The sequence below is a fragment of the Dendrobates tinctorius genome, unplaced genomic scaffold (genome assembly GCF_039654945.1).
Source record: "Dendrobates tinctorius isolate UK_male_01 unplaced genomic scaffold, ASM3965494v1 ptg000028l, whole genome shotgun sequence".
NCBI classification, from domain to species: domain Eukaryota; kingdom Metazoa; phylum Chordata; class Amphibia; order Anura; family Dendrobatidae; genus Dendrobates; species Dendrobates tinctorius.
This window is the reverse complement of record NW_027361696.1, coordinates 12,301,904-12,322,131: the sequence shown is the minus strand read 5'-3', so window position 1 is coordinate 12,322,131 and position 20,228 is coordinate 12,301,904. Positions and strand designations below refer to the sequence as shown.

Here is a 20,228-nt window from a genome sequence, read left to right as displayed (position 1 = left end):
GGAAGTGTGAGGGATGAGTGGTACGATGTGATGGCGAACAAGAAGGGGGTGAAATCAACAGGGCGAGAGTGAGCAGTGGGTGGTCACTGCGACTTCCATCATTGCATTCAGAATAACCTGAGGTGACATCACTGAGAAACAATAAAGTGAAAAGCGCAACGAATACAAACCCATCAGATAATCCACATTCATGGGGTCAATCTCCATCAACTGAGTCCTGTTATAGATGTAACGAGAAACCTACAACACACAAACAAATGATCCCAGAAAGCTGAGCAACGGTCTCCAGTCACCTCCAGAGCTGCACTCACTATTCCGCTGTTAAATGATCTTATCCTTCAGTTACCTCCAGAGCTGCGGTCACTATTCTGCTGTTCCATCATGTCTTATTCTTTAGTCACCTCCAGAGCTGCACTCAGTATTCCGCTGTTAAATCATGTCTTATCCTTCAGTCACCTCCAGAGCTGCAGTCACTATTCTGTTGTTACATCGTGTCTCATCCTCCAGTCACCTCCAGAGTTGCAGTCACTATTGTACTGTTACATCATGTCTTATCCTCCAGTCACCTCCAGAGCTGCAGTCACTATTCTGCTGTTACATAGTAACATAGTAAGCAAGGCTGAAAAAAGCCATTTGTCCATCCAGTTCAGCCTATATTCCGTCAGAATAAATCCCCAGATCTTCGTCCTTCTAAAGAACCAAATAACTGTAAGATACAATATTGTTACACTCCAGGAATACATCCAGGCCTCTCTTGAACCCCTCGACTGAGTTCGCCATCACCACCTCCTCAGGCAAGGAATTCCAGATTCTCACTGCCCTAACAGTAAAGAATCCTTTTCTATGTTGATGGAAAAACCTTCTCTCCTCCAGTCGCAGAGAATGCCCCCTTGTGTCCGTCACCTTCCTTGGTATAAACAGATCCTCGGAGAGATATTTGTATTGTCCCCTTATGTACTTATACATGGTTATTAGATCGCCCCTCAGTTGCCTTTTTTCTAGACTAAATAATCCTAATTTTGATAATCTCTCTGGGTATTGTAGTTCCCCATTTTGTTGCCCTCCATTGTACTCACTCTAGTATCATTATATCCTTCCTGAGCACCGGTGCCCAAAACTGTACACAGTACTCCATGTGCGATCTAACCAGGGATTTGTACAGAGGCAGTATAATGCTCTCATCATGTGTATCCAGACCTCTTTTAATGTACGCCATGATCCTGTTTGCCTTGGCAGCCGCTGCCTGGCACTGGCTGCTCCAGGTAAGTTTATCATTAAGGCTGGAGTCACACTAGAGAGGAATACGGACGAATGCTATGCGAGAAAAAAAAAATCGCATAGCACTCGGACCAATGTTAATCTGTGGGGCAGCTCTCATCACCGTATTTTTTACCAGCCGTATTATACGTGCAAGCGAAATCGAAGCATGCTGCGATTTGTACCGTATATCGACCAAGACTCGCCAATGCAAGCCTATGGATGTGAGAAAAACTCGCACACCACACGGACCTTCAGTGTAACTTGCAAGAATTACACTCCGATGTCGTTTGAAAAGCCGGCAATTCATGTACGGTGTACAGTAAAATCACACTGACAGGTAATAGATAGAATAGAAATATGCACATATATATATACATATATACTGCACACAAAAAATTAAGGGAACACAAATGGAATAGTGTTCCTTTTATTTTTTTGAGCAGTTTATATATTTCAAAGGATTAGTAATGGATAGGTGTCTTATTGACTCCTCTCCATTACTAAGCCAGGCTTAATGTCACTTTACAATACAAAGGTGACATTAACCCCTTATTACCCTATATGCCACCGCTACAGGGCAATGGGAAGAGAGAGGCTAAGTGCCGGAATTGGCGCATCTTACAGATGTGCCTTTTCTGGGGTGGCTGGTGGCAGATTTTTTTAGCTGGGGGGGCAATAACTATGGTCCCTTCCTGGGCTATTAATATCTGCCCTCAGTCACTGGTTTTCCCTCTCTGGTGCAGAAAATTGCACGGGAGCCCATGCCAGCTTTTTCGGTGAATACATTCTTTTGGTAAATACATACAGGTCCCAAATTTTACACACAGATACTGCTAACAGTATTAGTCACTGATATATAAAAATATAACTGTTCTGCATGGGTTTACTGTATGTAAACCATGTCTCCTAACCTGTTGGGTTCTGCAATGATTTTACAGAAGCCGAAAAATGAATTATCGGCTATTTTGCTATCTCTCTCTCATATGTATATATATATATATATATATATATTGTGAGAATCATGTGGGAATAGTGGATGAGGGCAGGTATATCTCGCCCAGATTCCTTTCCTATGTGGCCTAGTCTGGTCAGTATCGCACCTGCTTACTAATGGATAATGGGAGGTGGATATAAAAGGATGCAAGGTGGTTGTGTGAGTCTCTCAGCCTGGGAACACAGACAGCCTGTCTGTGTGAGAGACACACGTGAGTGGAAGCAGTGCCCACTGCAACTGTGATTTGGCTGGACGGGAGAAGCCCGCCAGTTGGTAGTTAGGTTGTCCATTGTTTAGTTAGTGCCGGACAGGCAAGGATTTGTTTTATGTTTTATTTCCTTTTGCATTGCTTTCACCGTTAATAAACCTGACCCAGGGTCAGTTATACACGAATCCCAGCTCTGTGCCTGAGTTTCATGCTGAATGCACGTGACCTTTGACCCCAGCAAAGGCGATCCAGGAGTGTTTTATCACATTGTGGTGGAGAACGCGGGCATCACGTTGCAAGCATGAGCATGGAGGACGTGGTGAAAGCGCTGGTACAGTCCACTGCCGTCCAGCAAGAAGCTAATCGGGTGATGATGGCCCAGCTGAAGGAGTTGGTGGACATGACAGCTACCGATCGTTCGCTTCTCCAGCAGGTGGCGCAGCGCCTGGCAAGCCTACAGGAGGTTAACCTGGAAGCCGAGTCGAGAGTGATTCACGTGAGTCGGTACTGGCAGAAGATGACGACCGAAGATGACGTCGAGGCATACCTGACCACGTTTGAACGGACGGCGGTGCGAGAAAAATGGCCGAAGGCAAGATGGGCCGGCCTGATTGCCCCGTTTCTTTCCGGTGAGGCCCAAAAGGCTTATTATGACTTAGAGCCTGAAGCTGCGCAGGACTTTGACAAACTGAAAGCCGAGATCTTGGCCCGGCTGGGAGTGACGACCGCTGTCCGTGCACAGAGAGTGCATCAATGGACTTATCAGCCGGATAAACCACCGCGGTCACAGATGTTCGACCTGATCCACGTGACGAAGAAGTGGCTACAACCCGAGGTGCTGACAGCGCCAGAGATAATCCAGAGAGTCGTCATGGACAAGTACCTGAGAGCTCTACCGCCAGCCCTGAGGAAGTGGGTAAGCCATGGAAATCCTACGACGGCAGATCAACTGGTGGATCTGGTTGAACGTTACTCCGTGGCGGAAGGACTCCGAGACGACGCTACCCCACCTCGTTCTTCAACATCTCCACGTGGAACCGGTAAGACTGTTCCAGGGAGTAGGGGAGATGGAAAAATCCCTAAGACAGTGGGGGAGGAAAACGGGACTGCCCGCACTGCGAGGCCGAGAGTAACGAACTATGGTCTAAGCAAGGGGCCCGTTAGGTGTTTCCGCTGCCAAGAGATGGGACATATTGCTGCGAACTGTCCGGTCACTACTGAACCCATGCAGTGCGACGTCACAGACTCTAAAATCCGCATGTCTATGGTTGCACGGGTAGTGAGAGTGAATGCCGGTCAAAAGGATGTGGAAAGACACTTGTGTGATTTAACTGTTGATGGCAAAAATGTGGTGGCATTGTTAGACTCGGGAAGTATGGTGACTCTGGTGAAGGCCAGTCTGGTGTCAGCCCCGACTGGACCATCAGACAAATTTTCTGTAACGTGTGTGCATGGAGACACCTGTTCATACCTCACCACGGTCATATGCATTACAACTTCCTATGGGTCTGTGCAACATAAAGTGGGACTCGTCCCGGCGTTATTGCATGATGTTATCCTGGGCCGGGATTTTCCCCACTTCTGGCAATTGTGGGAGAATCAGTTGATGCCCTCGGGTAATAGTGTACATGATTCTTCTCCCAGGAAGCGTGTGGGTCCCGAACCCCTGGAAGAGGTCTCCCCGGAAGACTCTGGGGAAGAGTCTGCGGGAAATGACCTGCAGTTCTCGTTTTCAGTCATGGCGGGTGATAATGAGGAGACCGGGGAAGAGGAGGAGGCCGACAGCCGTCCACCTCCCCGTTTGCCGGATTTAGAAGTTCAGAAAGATGACTTCCAAAGCGAGCAAATAAAGGATCCTACCCTTTCTCAGGCTAGGACAAATGTAAAAGTGATAAATGGGGTACCCGTAGAACCTGGCTCTAGGCTGGCATATCCTTACATGGTTCTGGAGAATGATTTACTCTATCAGATAGAGAAAAAGGGGGAAGATACGGTGCAACTATTAGTCGTGCCAAAACCCTACCGGCGGCAGGTGCTGGACCTGGCCCACGGACATGTGATGGGAGGTCACCTGGGAGTCCAGAAAACCACCGAAAGGATATTACACTGTTTTGTTTGGCCAGGCATGCATCACGATAGTCGTGTATATTGCGAGTCTTGTCCTGACTGCCAAGCCTCTGCACCTAAGCCCCGGTTCTGTAGCCCTTTGGTACCCCTACCTATTATTGAAGTCCCGTTTGAGAGGATTGGGATGGATTTAGTTGGGCCCCTTCCACGGTCTGCACGTGGACACCAACATATCCTGGTCATCTTGGATTATGCCACCCGTTACCCGGAGGCCATCCCTTTGCGTAACACGGCCACCAAGACGATTGCCAAGGAACTGGTGCATGTGTTTAGTCGGGTCGGTATACCTAAACAGATACTCACCGACCAGGGGACCCCCTTTATGTCCAGGGTAATGAAGAAGCTCTGCCGATTGTTACAAATCGAACCGTTACGCACATCCGTGTATCACCCTCAAACAGACGGGTTGGTCGAACGGTTCAATAAAACTCTGAAGCAGATGCTGAGAAAGGTGATAGACAAGGATGGGAAGAACTGGGACTATCTACTTCCGTATTTGCTTTTTGCCATCAGGGAAGTACCCCAGTCTTCCACGGGATTCTCGCCTTTCGAGTTATTGTACGCCCGACGTCCTCGCGGACTGTTAGACGTTGCAAAGGAAACCTGGGAGGGTCAGGTCACTCCGTTTAAAACAGTGATAGATCACGTCACACAAATGCAGGACCGTATTGCGGCTGTTATGCCTATCGTCAAAGAACACATGATACAGGCTCAAGGAGCCCAAAAAAGAATCTATGATAGGGGCGCCAAGATCCGTACGTTTGCACCCGGAGATAGGGTGTTGATCCTGGTCCCCACGGTGGACAGTAAGTTCCTGGCAAAGTGGCAGGGCCCCTTTGAGATCAAGGAAAGAGTTGGTGAAGTAAACTACAAAGTATACCAGGCAGGTAAACGGAAACCTGAACAGATTTATCATGTAAATCTGATAAAGCCCTGGAAGGATCGGTCTGCCTTGTCAGCGGAGCTGGCCCGTCCTGTCTGCTAGCATACCGTACCGGAGGTACGGGTTGCAGAGACTCTCTCGGAGCGGCAAAAGACTGAGGTCAGGCAGTTTCTACTTCACAACCAAAAGTTTTTCTCAGAAAAACCCGGGCAGACTACGCTAATAAAACATGACATCGTAACGGAACCTGGTGTCACAATTCACGTAAAGCCCTACCGAATCCCGGAAGCGCGCCGTGAAGCCGTTTCCCGAGAAGTGAAGGCAATGTTAGAGTTAGGTGTCATTGAGGAATCGCACAGTGCTTGGTCCAGCCCGATTGTGCTAATTCCTAAACCGGACGGCACCATCCGGTTCTGCAATGACTTCAGGAAACTGAATGCGGTCTCAAAATTTGATGCCTACCCCATGCCCCGGGTCGACGAGTTGATAGATCGGTTAGGAAAAGCCCGGTATATTATGATCCTAGACCTAACAAAGGGGTATTGGCAGATCCCTCTGGTGGAGGCTGCCAGAGAAAAGACAGCATTTGCTACCCCAGAAGGTCTATTTCAGTATGTGTATATGCCGTTTGGACTGCACGGAGCACCGGCGACCTTCCAGAGACTGATGGATCGAGTCCTAAGGCCACATAGGCAGTACGCTTCGGCCTATTTGGACGACATTGTCATTTACAGCTTGGACTGGGAAACTCATCTCCAGAAAGTACAAGCTGTGATTGACGACCTGTGGGAGGCAGGTCTAACCGCGAACCCCAAGAAATGTCACATCGGGCTAGAAGAAGCCCGGTATTTGGGGTATGTAATAATTGGGAGGGGTGTTGTTAAACCCCAGGTTGATAAGATTCAGGCGGTTCAGGACTGGCCACAACCTGTCAACAAGAAGCAGGTGCAAGCCTTCCTGGGGATCGCCGGCTATTATCGCCGGTTCATACCCAATTTTTCAGCCATCGCTACCCCCCTGACGGATCTTACAAAAGGGAAAGACTCCGTCATGATTAAATGGAGTTTAGCGGCTGAAGAAACCTTCCATAGCCTAAAACGGGCACTTTGCTCTCAGCCCGTACTGGTGACTCCGGACTTCCGCAGCGAGTTTGTGGTACAAACGGATGCCTCTGATACCGGTATCGGGGCAGTACTCTCACAAGTGAGGGACGGAGTGGAACACCCAGTCCTCTATCTCAGCAGGAAGCTGAATAAACACGAGCAAAGGTATGCAGTCGTGGAAAAAGAGTGCCTCGCCATTAAGTGGGCTCTAGAGGCCCTCAAATATTACCTGGTGGGCAGAAAGTTCAGGCTGATCACTGACCATGCCCCTCTCAAGTGGATGCACTTGAATAAGGAACGAAATAGCCGGGTGACCCGGTGGTTCCTTGCCCTGCAGGCCTACACTTTTACGGTGGAGCACCGCCCAGGGGTACAGATGGGAAATGCAGATGCCCTGTCCCGAGTGCACTGTTTGGCGGGTGTCATTGCTCGACCGGAGTGGTCTGAGCAGAGGGGGGGGATATGTGAGAATCATGTGGGAATAGTGGATGAGGGCAGGTATATCTCGCCCAGATTCCTTTCCTATGTGGCCTAGTCTGGTCAGTATCGCACCTGCTTACTAATGGATAATGGGAGGTGGATATAAAAGGATGCAAGGTGGTTGTGTGAGTCTCTCAGCCTGGGAACACAGAGAGCCTGTCTGTGTGAGAGACACACGTGAGTGGAAGCAGTGCCCACTGCAACTGTGATTTGGCTGGACGGGAGAAGCCCGCCAGTTGGTAGTTAGGTTGTCCATTGTTTAGTTAGTGCCGGACAGGCAAGGATTTGTTTTATGTTTTATTTCCTTTTGCATTGCTTTCACCGTTAATAAACCTGACCCAGGGTCAGTTATACACAAATCCCAGCTCTGCGCCTGAGTTTCATGCTGAATGCACGTGACCTTTGACCCCAGCAAAGGCGATCCCAGAGTGTTTTATCACAATATATATATATATATATATATATATATATATATATATGTGTGTCACTGACATATACACGTGGTCAAAATTGTTGGTACCCCTCGTTTAATGACAGAAAAACCCACAATGGTTTCAGAAATAACTTGAATCTGACGAAAGTAATAATAAATCAAAAATCTATGAAAATGAACAAATGAAAATCAGACATTGCTTTCCAATCAAGCTTCCACAAAATTAAAAAAAAAATAAAACTCATGAAATAGGCCTGGACAGAAATGATGGTACCCTTAACTTCATATTTTGTTGCACAACCTTTTGAGGCAATCACTGCAATCAAACGATTCCTGCAACTGTCAATGAGACTTCTGCATCTCTTGACAGGTTATTTCGGCCCACTCCCCAAGAGCAAACTGCTCCAGTTGTCTCGTGTTTGAAGGTTGGCTTTTCCATGCAGTACGTTTCAGCTCTTTACAAAGATGCTCAATAGGATTTAGGTCAGGGCTCATAGAAGGCCACTTCAGAATAGTCCAATGTTTTTCCTCTTAACCATTCTTGGGTATTTTTAGCTGTGTGTTTTGGGTCATTATTCTGTTGCAAGACCCAGGACCTGTGACTGAGACCAAGCTTTCTCACACTGGGCAGCACATTTCTCTCTAGAATTGCTTGATAGTCTTGAGATTTCATTGTACCCTGCACAGATTCTAGACACCCTGTGCCAGATGCATCAAAGCAGCCCCAGAACATAACAGAACCTCCTCCATGTTTCACAGTAGGGACAGTGTTCTTTTCTTGATATGCTTCATTATTCCATCTGTGAACATAGATGTGCCCTGCCAAAAAGTTAAAAAGTTCAATTTTTGTCTCATCTGTCCATTGGACATTCTCCCAGATGCTTTGTGGCTTGTCAACATGTAGTTTGGCAAATTCCAGTCTGGCTTTTTATGATTTTTTTTCCAACAATGGTGTCCTCCTTGGTCTTCTCCCATGAAGTCCACTTTGGCTCATACAAGGATGGGTAGTGCGATCTGACACTGATGTTCCTTGAGCTTGAAGTTCACCTTTATTCTGTTTAGAAGTTTTTCTGGGCTCTTTTGTTACCATTCGTATTATCCGTCTCTTTGATTTTTCATCAATTTTCCTCCTTCGGCCATGACCAGGGAGGTTGTCTACAGTCCCATAGAGCTTAAATTTCTGAATAATATGAGCAACTGTAGTCCCAGGAACATCAAGCTGCTTGGAGATGGTCTTATAACTTTTACCTTTAACATGTTTGTCTATAATTTCCTTTCTAATCTCCTGAGACAACTCTTTCCTTCGCTTCGTCTGATCCATGTTGAGTGTGATACACACCATGTCACCAAACAGCACAGTGAGTGTCTGTAGCCCTCTATACAGGCCCACTCACTGATTCCAAGATTGTAGACACCTGTGATGCTAATTAGTGGACACACCGCGATCTAGCATGTCCCTTTTGTCACATTATTTTCAGGGGCACCATCATTTCTGTCCAGGCCATTTCATGAGGTTTATTTTTTTTTTAATTCTGTGGAAGCATGGTTGAAAAGCAATGTCTGACTTTCATTTGTTCGTTTTCATAGATTTTTGATTTCTTATTACTTTTGTCAGATTCAAGTTATTTCTGTCACCGTTGTGGGTTTTTCTGTCATTAAACGAGGGTTACCAACAACTTTGACTGTGTGTATATATATATATGTGTATATATATATATATATATATACACACATATATATATACATATATGTATACACACACCTATTCTACCTGTATATATCTATTCTATTTTACACTGTATGCGGCAGATCATTTGCCGACTTTTAATCTATCTATATATATGTGTTTTGAAGATTATTTGGTTTAAAATGATGTTTACAGTTGTGTTTTACAATGCGATTTTAACATGAGCTTTTACATAGCATAGAGAGAGCTGCTGTATGTGAAAGCTCATGTTAAAATTGCATTGAATACAGATGTCATACGGATCAATGTTCAGGGAACATTTGTGCAATTCTCGGCCGTCAAAATTGGACTGATTTTTTATACGGTAAGTGTGACTCCAGCCTAACTAGGATCCCAAGTCCTTCTCCATGTCAGATTTACCCAGTGGTTTCCCGTTCAGTGTGTAATGGTGATATTGATTCCTTCTTCCCATGTGTATAACCTTACATTTATCATTGTTATACCACATCTGCCACCTTTCGGCCCAAGTTTCCAACTTATGCAGATCCATCTGTAGCAGAATACTATCTTCTCTTGTATTGACTGCTTTACATAGGTTTGTATCATCTGCAAATATCGATATTTTACTGTGTAAACCTTCTACCAGATCGTTAATAAATATGTTGAAGAGAATAGCTCCCAACACCGACCCCTACGGTACCCCACTGGTCACAGCGACCCAGTTATATACCATTTATAACCACCCTCTGCTTTCTATCACTAAGCCAGTTACTTACCCATTTACACACATTTTCCCCCAGACCAAGCATTCTCATTTTGTGTACCAACCTCCTGTGTGGCACGGTATCAAATGCTTTGGAAAATTCAAGATATTCCACATCCAATGACTCACCTTGTATTATCATCAAGAATTATCCTCCAGTCACCCCTAGAGCTGCAATCACTATTCTGCTGTTACATCATGTCTTATCCTCCAGAGCAGCGGTCAATATTCTGCCGGTACATAGTGTGTTATCCTCCAGTCACTTCCAGAGCTGCATTCACTATTCTGCTGTTACATCAAGTCTTATCCTCCAGTCACCTCCACAGCCACAGTCACTACTCTGCTATTACATCATGTCTTATCCTCCAGACATCTCCAGAGCTGAAGTCACTATTCTGCTGTTACATCATGTCTTATCCTCCAGTCACCTCCAGAGCTGCAGTCACTATTCTGCTTTTACATCATGTCTTATCCTCCAGTCACCTCCAGAGCTGCGGTCACTATTCTGCTGTTACTTTGTGTCTTATCCTCCAGTCACCTCCAGAGCTGCAGTCACTATTCTGCTTTTACATCATGTCTTATCCTCCAGTCACCTCAAGAGCTGCAGTCACTATTCTGCTGTTGCATCGTGTCTTATCCTCCAGTCACCTCCAGAGCTGCGGTCACTATTCTGCTGTTACATCATGTCTTATCCTCCAGACATCTCCAGAGCTGAAGTCACTATTCTGCTTTTACATCATGTCTTATCCTCCAGTCACCTCAAGAGCTGCAGTCACTATTCTGCTGTTACATCATGTGTTATCCTCCAGTCACCTCCAGAGCTGCGGTCACTATTCTGCTGTTACATCATGTCTCATCCTCCAGTCACCCCCAGAGCTTCGCTCCCCTGTGCTCGCAGCTCTGGCTGTGAGTGGAGCAGACGCTAACTCGCGGTTCTGTGCACCTTTGCCGGCGGTTTCTTCTGGTACCAGAGTGTCACCAGGTCCTGCCCGTCCCGTCTGGTGCCGTTTGACCCAGCCTCCTGGGGGCGCTCTATGTCCGGGGTGCCGCTCGGGTACATGTACTTTCTGCCGCCGCCCAGAATCACCTGCACAGGGAGAAGCCGCCATCAGCAGGAGCTGGGTCTCTGCTCCCTTCGGGGCCCGGGGCCCTCACCTCTATGTCTGCGATGTTGTGTACCAGTTGCCAGGCGATGTCCCTGCAGCCCTGGCGTGCTGCGTCCGCTGGCATCTCTGCGTCCGAGAACCACTGACGGTCCGCGCTGTGGGCATAGGCGGCGGCCGGGGTGGCGTGAGTGATCCGCGTGGTGGTGACCAGACCCACTGAGCGGCCTGGGGAAGACAACAAGCTGCCATGACCATCAATAACAAGGAGCAACCCAACAACCCGCCGTACACGGGAGGTTGTCAGCCCCCGGGCCGGTATCGTCTCCCACCTGCCGCCTTCGCCCACTTCAGGATGGAGTCCACCTCGTTGCCGCGGCTGGTATTACAGGAGCCCAGAGTGGCCGCGGCGCTGAGTCCCACAATGCCTTTATTGGTCTTCACTCCACATAAGAAAGCAGTGGCCGTCCCCGCACTGTCCGGTACCTGGGAGTCCGTGTTATAGGTCTGCGGAGAGGAGGACACCGGTAACTACCCCCATCATCCCCGCACTGTCCGGTACCTGCGAGTCTGTGTTATAGGTCTCCAGAGAGGAGGACACCGGTAACTACCCCCATCATCCCCGCACTGTACCTGGGAGTCCGTGTTAGGTTGTGTGCACACGTTGCAGATTTTGTGGCGGATTCTCAGCGTTTTATTTTCCGCAGCATGGCAAATCTTTTTGCAGATCTGCAGCATTTCTGCACCCATTGACTTACATTGAGTCAGTCAAATCCGCAGCTAAATCGGAGGTGTAAAAAGGTCTGCGGATTTGCGTGCCAAAAACACTGCGGAAAGGAAGCAGGAAGAGTGTGTGCGCAAAGACTATGTTCGTGTCTGTCTGCGAGTGTCTGTGTGTAGTCAGGCATTGTCTGATAGGACTACTACTCCCATCCGGCTATATCTGCTGTCAGATATAATAGTGACAGCATGAGCCGATGATGGGACAGTAGTAGTCTCATCATCTGGTGACTGTGTTCAATTGTAAGACAAAAAAAATTTATACTCACCAAACAGCTAATCCCCAGCGTCCGCGTCTCCTGCAACAGAAATAAAATAAACCAACATATCCTTACCTTTACGCCGTAGTCCATTTAATAACGAGTGTTATCATCGGGAGATGTGACCGCGCTTCGCCACTTCGGTGATACACTGCGGGAGGATCACCTCCTATCAATGTATCACTGCGCTGCCGTCAGAGGTCACCGGAGTTCATGCTGTCACTTGCGGCACCACTGGTGAGAAAATTCTCACACAGTGGAAGTGCTGTAAGTGACAACACAAATTCCGGTGACCTCTGACTGCAGCCCAGTGAAACACTGCGGGAGGATCACCTCCTGTCAGTGTGTCACCGGAGCCTTGTAGAGCGTTGTGACTGCTCTACATGTGAGATTTTCGTGGGAGACTCGGCTAAATGAACTATTGTGGACAGGGAGTATTTGTGTTGGTTTATTTTATTTTTGTTGCAGGAGATCGAGGGATTCTGGGATTAGGGGATGCAGTAAGTATGGTAAATTAAGATTCAATAAAGGAGTCTGTGTGATTATTTCAAATAAAGGACTTTATTCTGGCTTTGTCTTTATTTAACATATAACTATAGGATTAGTGATGGATGGGTGTCTTATTGACGCCTCTCCATTACTAATCCATGGGTTTGATGTCACCGGACAATACAAAGGTGACATCAACCACATAAATATTACACCACTTACCACCGCTACAGGGCAGGTGGGAAGAGCGAGGCTAAGTGCCAGAATTGGCGCATCTATAAGATATGCCATTTCTGGGGCAGCTGAGAGCTGATGTTTTTAGCCTGGGGGGATGCCAATGTACATTGCCCCTTCCCAGGCTATTAATATCAGCCCGCAGCTCCCTGCCTAGCCTTTGCTGGTTCGATTTTATAAGGGGACCCATGTCATTTTTTTTCTGGGGTTCCCCTGTAAACTAGCCAGTAAAGGCTAAGCAAACATCTGTGAGCGGATATTAATTGCCTGTGAATCTTCATGGCTATTGGCTCTTTCCCAGAATATTAACATCAGCTGTCATCTTTCCCTCTGCTGGTTAAGAAAATTACACGGGAGCCCACGCAATTTTTTAAAATTTTTTTTTAAAAATAAACAAATATTGCGTTTCACACAAATTTTGTGCGTGTTTGTCTTTTATTTGACACATATACAGCTCTGGCAAAAATTAAGAGACCACTGCATTTTTATAAAAATCAGCTTCTCTACATGCCTGACAGCCATTCCATTCCAGTGTCAGTTAAATTCCAACCAGAGTACACCTCATTCTACTTAATGTGCTTCTGATTAGGTGATCACCTGAGCCAAATCTTATTTAACGAAGGAAAGTATAAAAAAAAACCTGCTGTGGTGTTCACAATCCTCTTGCAATAGGACAAGCTGGGTGGCAAAACAAGTGCTAACAATATCCCAAAAGTTATAGGAATGAAAAAATAACTTTTAACCATGCCAAAGGAGTTGAAAAGAAAAGTCTTGAGTGAGGAAAAGAAGGGCTCAATTCTGGCTTTACTAGCAGAGGGATACAATGAGCGTCATGTTGACTCCATCCTTACAATTTCTAAGACGGCAGTCCATTACAACAAGGTCAAGCAGCGGACATTGGGGACAACAAAGCTGCAGACTGGCAGAGGGTGAAGACAACTCTCCACTGACCATCTTATTCAAATGTCACTCAGTAACCGCAGGATGACATCAAGTGACCTACAAAAGGAATGGCAAATGGCAGCTGAGGTGAAGTGCACGGCAAGAAAAGTTCATAACAGGTTCCTAGAGGCTCAAGTCATGTAAAGCTAGAAAAAAGCCTTTCATCAATGAGAAGCAAAGGAGAGCCAGGCTGAAGTTTGTCGTAGACCATAAGGATTGGACCATAGAGGACTGGAGTAAGGTAATCTTCTCTGATGAATCTGTTAGGAACGGTGGAACGCAGTAAATAAAATTAAATAATAAAGTGCGTTCGCCGCTCGGGGTCCACCATGCAGTAGATGTTACACCGCTGCTGTCATGATACCTGTGCTGGGTGACCGGCACTTCAGGGGTTAATGTTTTGATCTCAGTGCAGACTCTTACCTGTACACCTGGGACCTATTATGGTGGCCTCTCATTGGTTCTGGGAAAGCTTCTTATAGCCTCAGGAAGCTCCCATCCCCCGTCAATTATACTTTCGCCCTTGGCATTGTGTGGTGACCCCTGAGTGTGTTTGTGCTGTGTTCTGGTTGCTTGATTCTCTGTGTACGACTCAGTCTGTTTTCTGGATATTGCTTTGGATTCTGCTTGGTACCTTCTATGTCTGTTTGGTTTTGACTTCTGCTTGACCCTGACTAACCGTTCTGTTTCATCCCTGGTACTTTACTGATATCTCTGTGTATGACCTCCGTTTTGCCTGACTCTGAGTATTTCTGTATAGTGTTCTGCCATCTCTGAAAGCAGGATGCTAAGCCCCGCCCCCTTGCAGTCACATGACCGTAGGTCCTGTGACTGCTTGCTAAACTTCAGCGTCCACAGGTCCTGTGTATCTGTACTTTCCGGCTGTACCTGACCCCGGGCCCCCCTACAGTGCGGGTGAGTCACTGCTCAGCGGAGGCTGCATGCCGGCGCTGACAGGATCCTGACAGCTGCTAGGTAATGACAAATTAGCAATATGGCGGTATAATGCGCACGGGTTCAACTTCACCCGAAGTGCGCAGAGCGGGCTCTGTTCACACACAGAGGCACCGCAACATAAACATACAAAAAACGCTGAGCCTGTTGGAGTCACTGACCACAGGGAAATGCACACACGGTATTTGGTCACAGGAGCAGGACCTAAGACAGAGGAGCTACGTCCCTCTAGACCTACCATGTGTGCGGCGTCGCTACTGCGAGCGCCAAGAAGGGCTGCAACTGCAGCGTGGCGTAGGACACTGCCGCTCAATGACAAAGCTAGAAAGCAAGGCAATGTCAGACGCTAGCGTAGAGGTGCGGTGTGCACAGTGGCCTAAGGCTTGCCACTGACTGGCACTGACTGCTGTACTAATTCCCTATCCACATACGTAATATCAGAGGGAAGAGGTTTTATAATGAGTCAGTCACCAGAATCATACATCAGTCACTATTCACACATATCAAGTATAGTCTATACTAGCACATGGCCGAACGGTCATGTGTGCTTTTTATAGCCGTGCGGGACCTTCCAGATCTCCGAGATGGACCAATGAGATCTGGAGCAGGACCTGGGCACATGACTCCCGATCTCCAATGGGAGATCGCCTCGTGAGCAGGCCCAGTAGGAGCACAGAGGGACTTAGTCTCTGGAGCGGTCTGCTGCAAAGTAATCTCCTCTGCAGTAGATAGACAGCAGGAGACCGCAGAATGTGAGGCTCTGGATTCCTGCAGAGCAGATGCAGAAACCAGACACCTAACATTACCCCCCTCCTAGGGCCCCCTCCTCTTTGAGCCTTCCAATCCACCACCCTGTGCCCATCAGAGGAATAAGCCTCAGACTCGTCCGAAGGCAAGTCTGATGTCCCGGTATGTGACATGGAAAATCGGGACACATGGAAGGTATCAGAGGCGGCAAGATCGCCAGCTTTAAGAAGGGACACGTGGGAGACAACGGGAGCGGCATAACCGGCCGAAGCATAAGTTGAAGTGGGACGCCGCGGTGTGTAGACGGACATCTCCACTCTCTTTAAGGAGGCTTACCCGAGCACAAGAGGCGCATGCCTGAATATATTTTTTAATGTCCCGGGCCCTGTGCGGCCACCAATATGACCCTGAAAGGAGTTTTGTGGTCTGCATGTAGCCACAGTGACCACCCGCCCTGGACGCTTGAGCCCACGCGAGAACCTTCGGCCGAAGGCGAGGGGGGACAAAGGTCTTGCCCAGTGGCACAGAGTTTGGCCATTGCGGGGCACTGTTGTCCTGAGAAACAGCGTGTTGACAATGGCAACCGCAAATGGAGTTTTGTGCCGGACGCGTCTCGAGAACGGCGCGAGACACCTCCATGGGCTCTGGGAGTGGAGTCTCTGGCTCAGGTGGTTCTAGAGGCTCAAAAAAGTTGGGAGCCGAGGTAATCTTCCGTTTGGATTGAGCATGCTCCAGGCCGCGCTCCGAAAAACGGAGATCAATGAGGGTGGAAATGGCAATCAGCTCTTCCAAACTTGCAGGAACCTCTCTGGTAGAGAGAGCATCCTTAACATGCTCCGCCAAACCTCTCCAAAACACAGGGATGAGGGCTTTGTCAGACCACTCCAGCTCGGAAGCCAGTGTCCGAAAACGAACGGCATACTGACTAGCCGAGAGGGATCCCTGAGTCAAAGCAAGTAGCTGAAGAGAGATGTCGTGCGTGACCCATGGTCCCAGGAAGACCTGCTTAATAGCTGTCAAAAACTGAGCAGCGGTCCGAACCTCTGGGTCACCACGCTCCCATGGTGGCGTAGCCCACTCCAACGCCTTGCCCTACAGAAGGGAAACAATAAACCCCACCTTGGCCCGTTCCGTAGGGAATCGCGCAGCCAGTGACTCCAGCTGGATAGAGCATTGGCTGACAAAACCCCTACAGGAGGCGCCATCTCCAGAAAATTTATCGGGCAACGGGAGGCGGGTAACTGTCGGCGCGTAGGAGGACATGGACATACGTGAAACCGCGTCTGTGATTGCCTGTACAGCAGCTTCAGTGGATTTCGCAGCTGAGATAGTGGATCGCCCACCAGAGCAGTGGGGTACTCGGTACCGGGCCGGTATTTCACAGGGAAGTGTCTCAGTAGCGGTGACCCGGTCCATGGCCCTGGGCATCCATGTAAGGGAGTGAAGTGATGGAATAAAGTTTATGAATAGATGATTCGTGACGCCACCTGTGGTGTTCGGCAAGGAAGATGTTAAGCCGACGTTGCAGACAGATCCTCTGGGACAGATGGTGTAGTGCAGCAATGATGTTATAGCTCTCCACAGGCAGGGCTGTAGTCGGGTAGTGGGAAGGAAGGTGCAGTGTCAGGCACAGAGATGTAGCAGTACCGGGGAGGTTGCAGCAAGAAGGCAAGGACACAATAGGTTGCAGTTTCTTTACCTTTACTTGGCAAATGCAGTCCAGGGTCCTGAGTACAAATGGCACAGGAGCTGGTGGCAAATCAGGAATCACTCTGGCAGATGGGTTGTGCAGTCTCCTTACTAGCGCTCTCTATGAAGTACTTCCAGTACAGAGTTACACTGGAGTTCCTCCTTTCTGATGTTATCCACACTCCACTTGCATGGCAGACAGCCGTAGCCTTCTATCTCTCTTGGCTCACCTGTCGCTGTTGTGCCTCCGAGGATTATGTGGGAATAGGTAATTTACAGCTTCCTATTCCTCTGGTTTCTGGTGCAGGACTGTCAGTTTACTCAGTTCTTCTCCTCCACGTCTGCACACGACGCCCTCCTCACACTAACTGACTGATTTCCCCTCCTGGCCCCCAGAGAGAAGCTCTTCCCCTTAGTATTGGTTCAGAGCTCCCTCTGCTGGCCCGGAGTGGGAACTGTGCTGCATATGGTTAACTGCCAGAGAGACGCTTCATTGCTTCCAGGCATGACATCACTCTCCCTAGGAGGAAGGCAGGGTTCAGCTTCCCATTGGTCATCCAATTTATGCAGCCTTCTTTTCCTCTTGAGGACTTGTTCTACTGGTGACAAGGGAACTGCAGGTGTAATTTGGTTGTAGTTCTTCTCTTGTTTTTGTCTTGCCTGAGCTAGACTCTTTTCCACACACTCTTGTACCCTTCGATATTGCTGTTGCCTTTCTGTATCCCAGTCAGCATCTGGGGATGTTACTTCAGGGGTAAGGACTCCCATATCCAAATCAATTGGCAACTTGCCAGGCCTCGCTCTCATTAGGTGGAGTGCAGTTGTTGGAATTCACAGGAATGTGATTGTAGAGGTCTACAAGATCTTGCAACTTTTCTGGCCACAGATTCCTCTCGTCCAAAGGCAAGGTCTTCAGTAGGTCAATCACTACCTGGTTCATCTTTTCACACATGTCATTGGTCTGTGGATGGTACGGGGTTGTCCTGATCTTCTTGCAACCATACAAGTTACAGAATTCCTGGAACACTTCTGCCTCGAAAGCTCGACCTTGATCTGTAAGCACTCTCTCAGGTTAACTGTGTGGTCGGCAAAAGTGCTGTTGGAATGCTCTGGCTGCTGTCCTGGCTGTTTGATCCTTGACAGGCACTACTACCAGGAATCTCGAGTAGTGGTCAACGATGGTAACAGCATAAATGTAGCCGGAACGGCTTGGGACCAGCTTCACATGGTCCAGGGCAATCAACTCATGTGGTTGCTTGGTTATTATTGGCTGCAAAGGAGGTCGCTGGCTGTTACAGTCCTTTCTGCGCAAGTTGCATTGTCCACACTCTTGGCACCAATTTTCAATGGCTTTCCTCATACCAGCCCAGTAGAATCTCTCCTGGAGCAAGGCTTCCAACTTCTTCCATCCAAAGTGTCCAGCTCCATTGTGGTATGCTTCCAGGACCATTGATACCTCTCTCTTTGGGACTACCACCTGCCAGACCAACTCATGAGTGCGGGCATTGATACTCCTCCGACACAGCTTTCCTTCATAGATGAGCAGTCTGCCTCTTTCTTTCCACAACTGCTGGGTTTTTTCAGGAGCATCTGAATCCGGGCGTGAGTGACCTTGTGACAGTAGCTCCTTCACCAGGCGGACTGCGGGGTCGCTATCCTGGGTTTCTGCCCAGTCATGGTGAGGCAATGGATTTAGGGTAGCCTCTTTCAGGATAGACTGTCTGTTTCTCGCTCCCTGGGCACGTTGGGCCGCAGTTGGCCGGTGGAAGGGAAGTAACTCTACTTCTTCGAGTGCCTCAGGGTCTTCTCCTGCATCTGGCAGATTAGGCATCCTGGACAGCGCATCAGCATTGGCATTCTTGTGCCCTGCTCGGTACTTGATGGTAAATTCATAGTTAGACAACCGAGCCATCCATCGCTGCTCCAGTGCACCTAACTTTGCAGTTTCCAAGTGAGTCAACGGGTTGTTATCCGTGACGATGGTAAACTTGGATGAAGCTAGGTAATGCTTGAATCGTTCAGTCACAGCCCAGACTATGGCGAGGAACTCCAGCTTGATGGAACTGTAGTTGTCAGGGTTCCTTTCAGTGGGACGAAGCTTACTGCTGGCGTAGGAGATCACTCTTTCTTTGCCATTCTGTACCTGTGACAATACTGCTCCAAGTCCCACGTTTCTGGCATCAGTATACATCACAAAGGGTTGGTCATAATCTGGGTAGGCCAGAACTTCATCTCCTGTGAGAGCCATCTTCAGTCGAGTGAAGGACCTCTCCAGCTCCTCATTCCATTCGAATGCAGGACTCTGCTTTCTGTCCTTCTTGGGCTGACCTACCAGAAGATTTTGCATAGGAGTGGCTATCTCAGTGATGCCTTTGATGCACCTTCGGTAGTAGCCTACCAGTCCGAGGAATTGGCGTACTTCATGGAGGTTGCTGGGTTTCTGCCAGTCCCGGATGACTGTGATTTTGTCAGGATCCCGTGCCACACCTTCTGCACTCACTACATGACCGAGGTACTGAACCTTGGGCTTCAGGAGGTGGCATTTGAAAGGCTTCACCTTCAGGCCAAAATTGGACAAGGCTTCAAACACCTCAGCCAGGTGTTTCAGATGGTCTTCATAAGTCTTGGAGAAAACAATGACATCATCAAGGTACAACAGGACTGTCTTGAAGTTCTTGTGTCCAAGACAGCACTCCATTAGCTGTTGGAATGTCCCTAGAGCGATGCAGAGCCCGCATGGCATGTAGTTGAACTCACAGAGACCCATTGGGGTGGTAAACGCTGTTTTCTCCTTGTCTGCCTCTGCCACGGGAACCTGTCAATACTCACTAGTGAGATCCAAGGTGGAAAAATAGTTAGCAGTTTTAAGTGCGGCTAATGACTCTTCAATTCTGGGTAATGGGTAGGCATCCTTATGTGTAATGCTGTTAATTTTTCTGTAATCAACACACATTCTCATGGTACCATCTTTCTTTTTCACAAATACTATTGCAGCTGCCCAGGGGCTACAACTATCTCTGATCACCCCAGCTTCCTTTATTCCCCGCAACATACTTTTAGCACACTGGTATTGTGTTGGGGTATAGGCCGGT

The 20,228-nt window shown here is 48.1% G+C and overlaps 1 protein-coding gene across 7 annotated transcripts in view; it reads right to left on the bottom strand.

Moving 5' to 3' along the window:
• LOC141085092 (alkaline phosphatase, tissue-nonspecific isozyme-like) overlaps nucleotides 1-20,228 on the bottom strand; it is a 59,936-nt gene that overhangs the window by 10,446 nt on the left and 29,262 nt on the right. For all 7 annotated transcript variants that reach the window (XM_073570161.1, XM_073570156.1, XM_073570158.1 and 4 more), the window contains 4 exons: nucleotides 11,374-11,548; nucleotides 11,094-11,269; nucleotides 10,882-11,025; nucleotides 171-240 (listed from right to left, as the gene is read on the bottom strand). In XM_073570161.1, coding sequence (XP_073426262.1) covers nucleotides 171-240; nucleotides 10,882-11,025; nucleotides 11,094-11,269; nucleotides 11,374-11,548 — 565 coding nt within the window. The remainder of the gene's footprint in view (nucleotides 1-170; nucleotides 241-10,881; nucleotides 11,026-11,093; nucleotides 11,270-11,373; nucleotides 11,549-20,228) is intronic.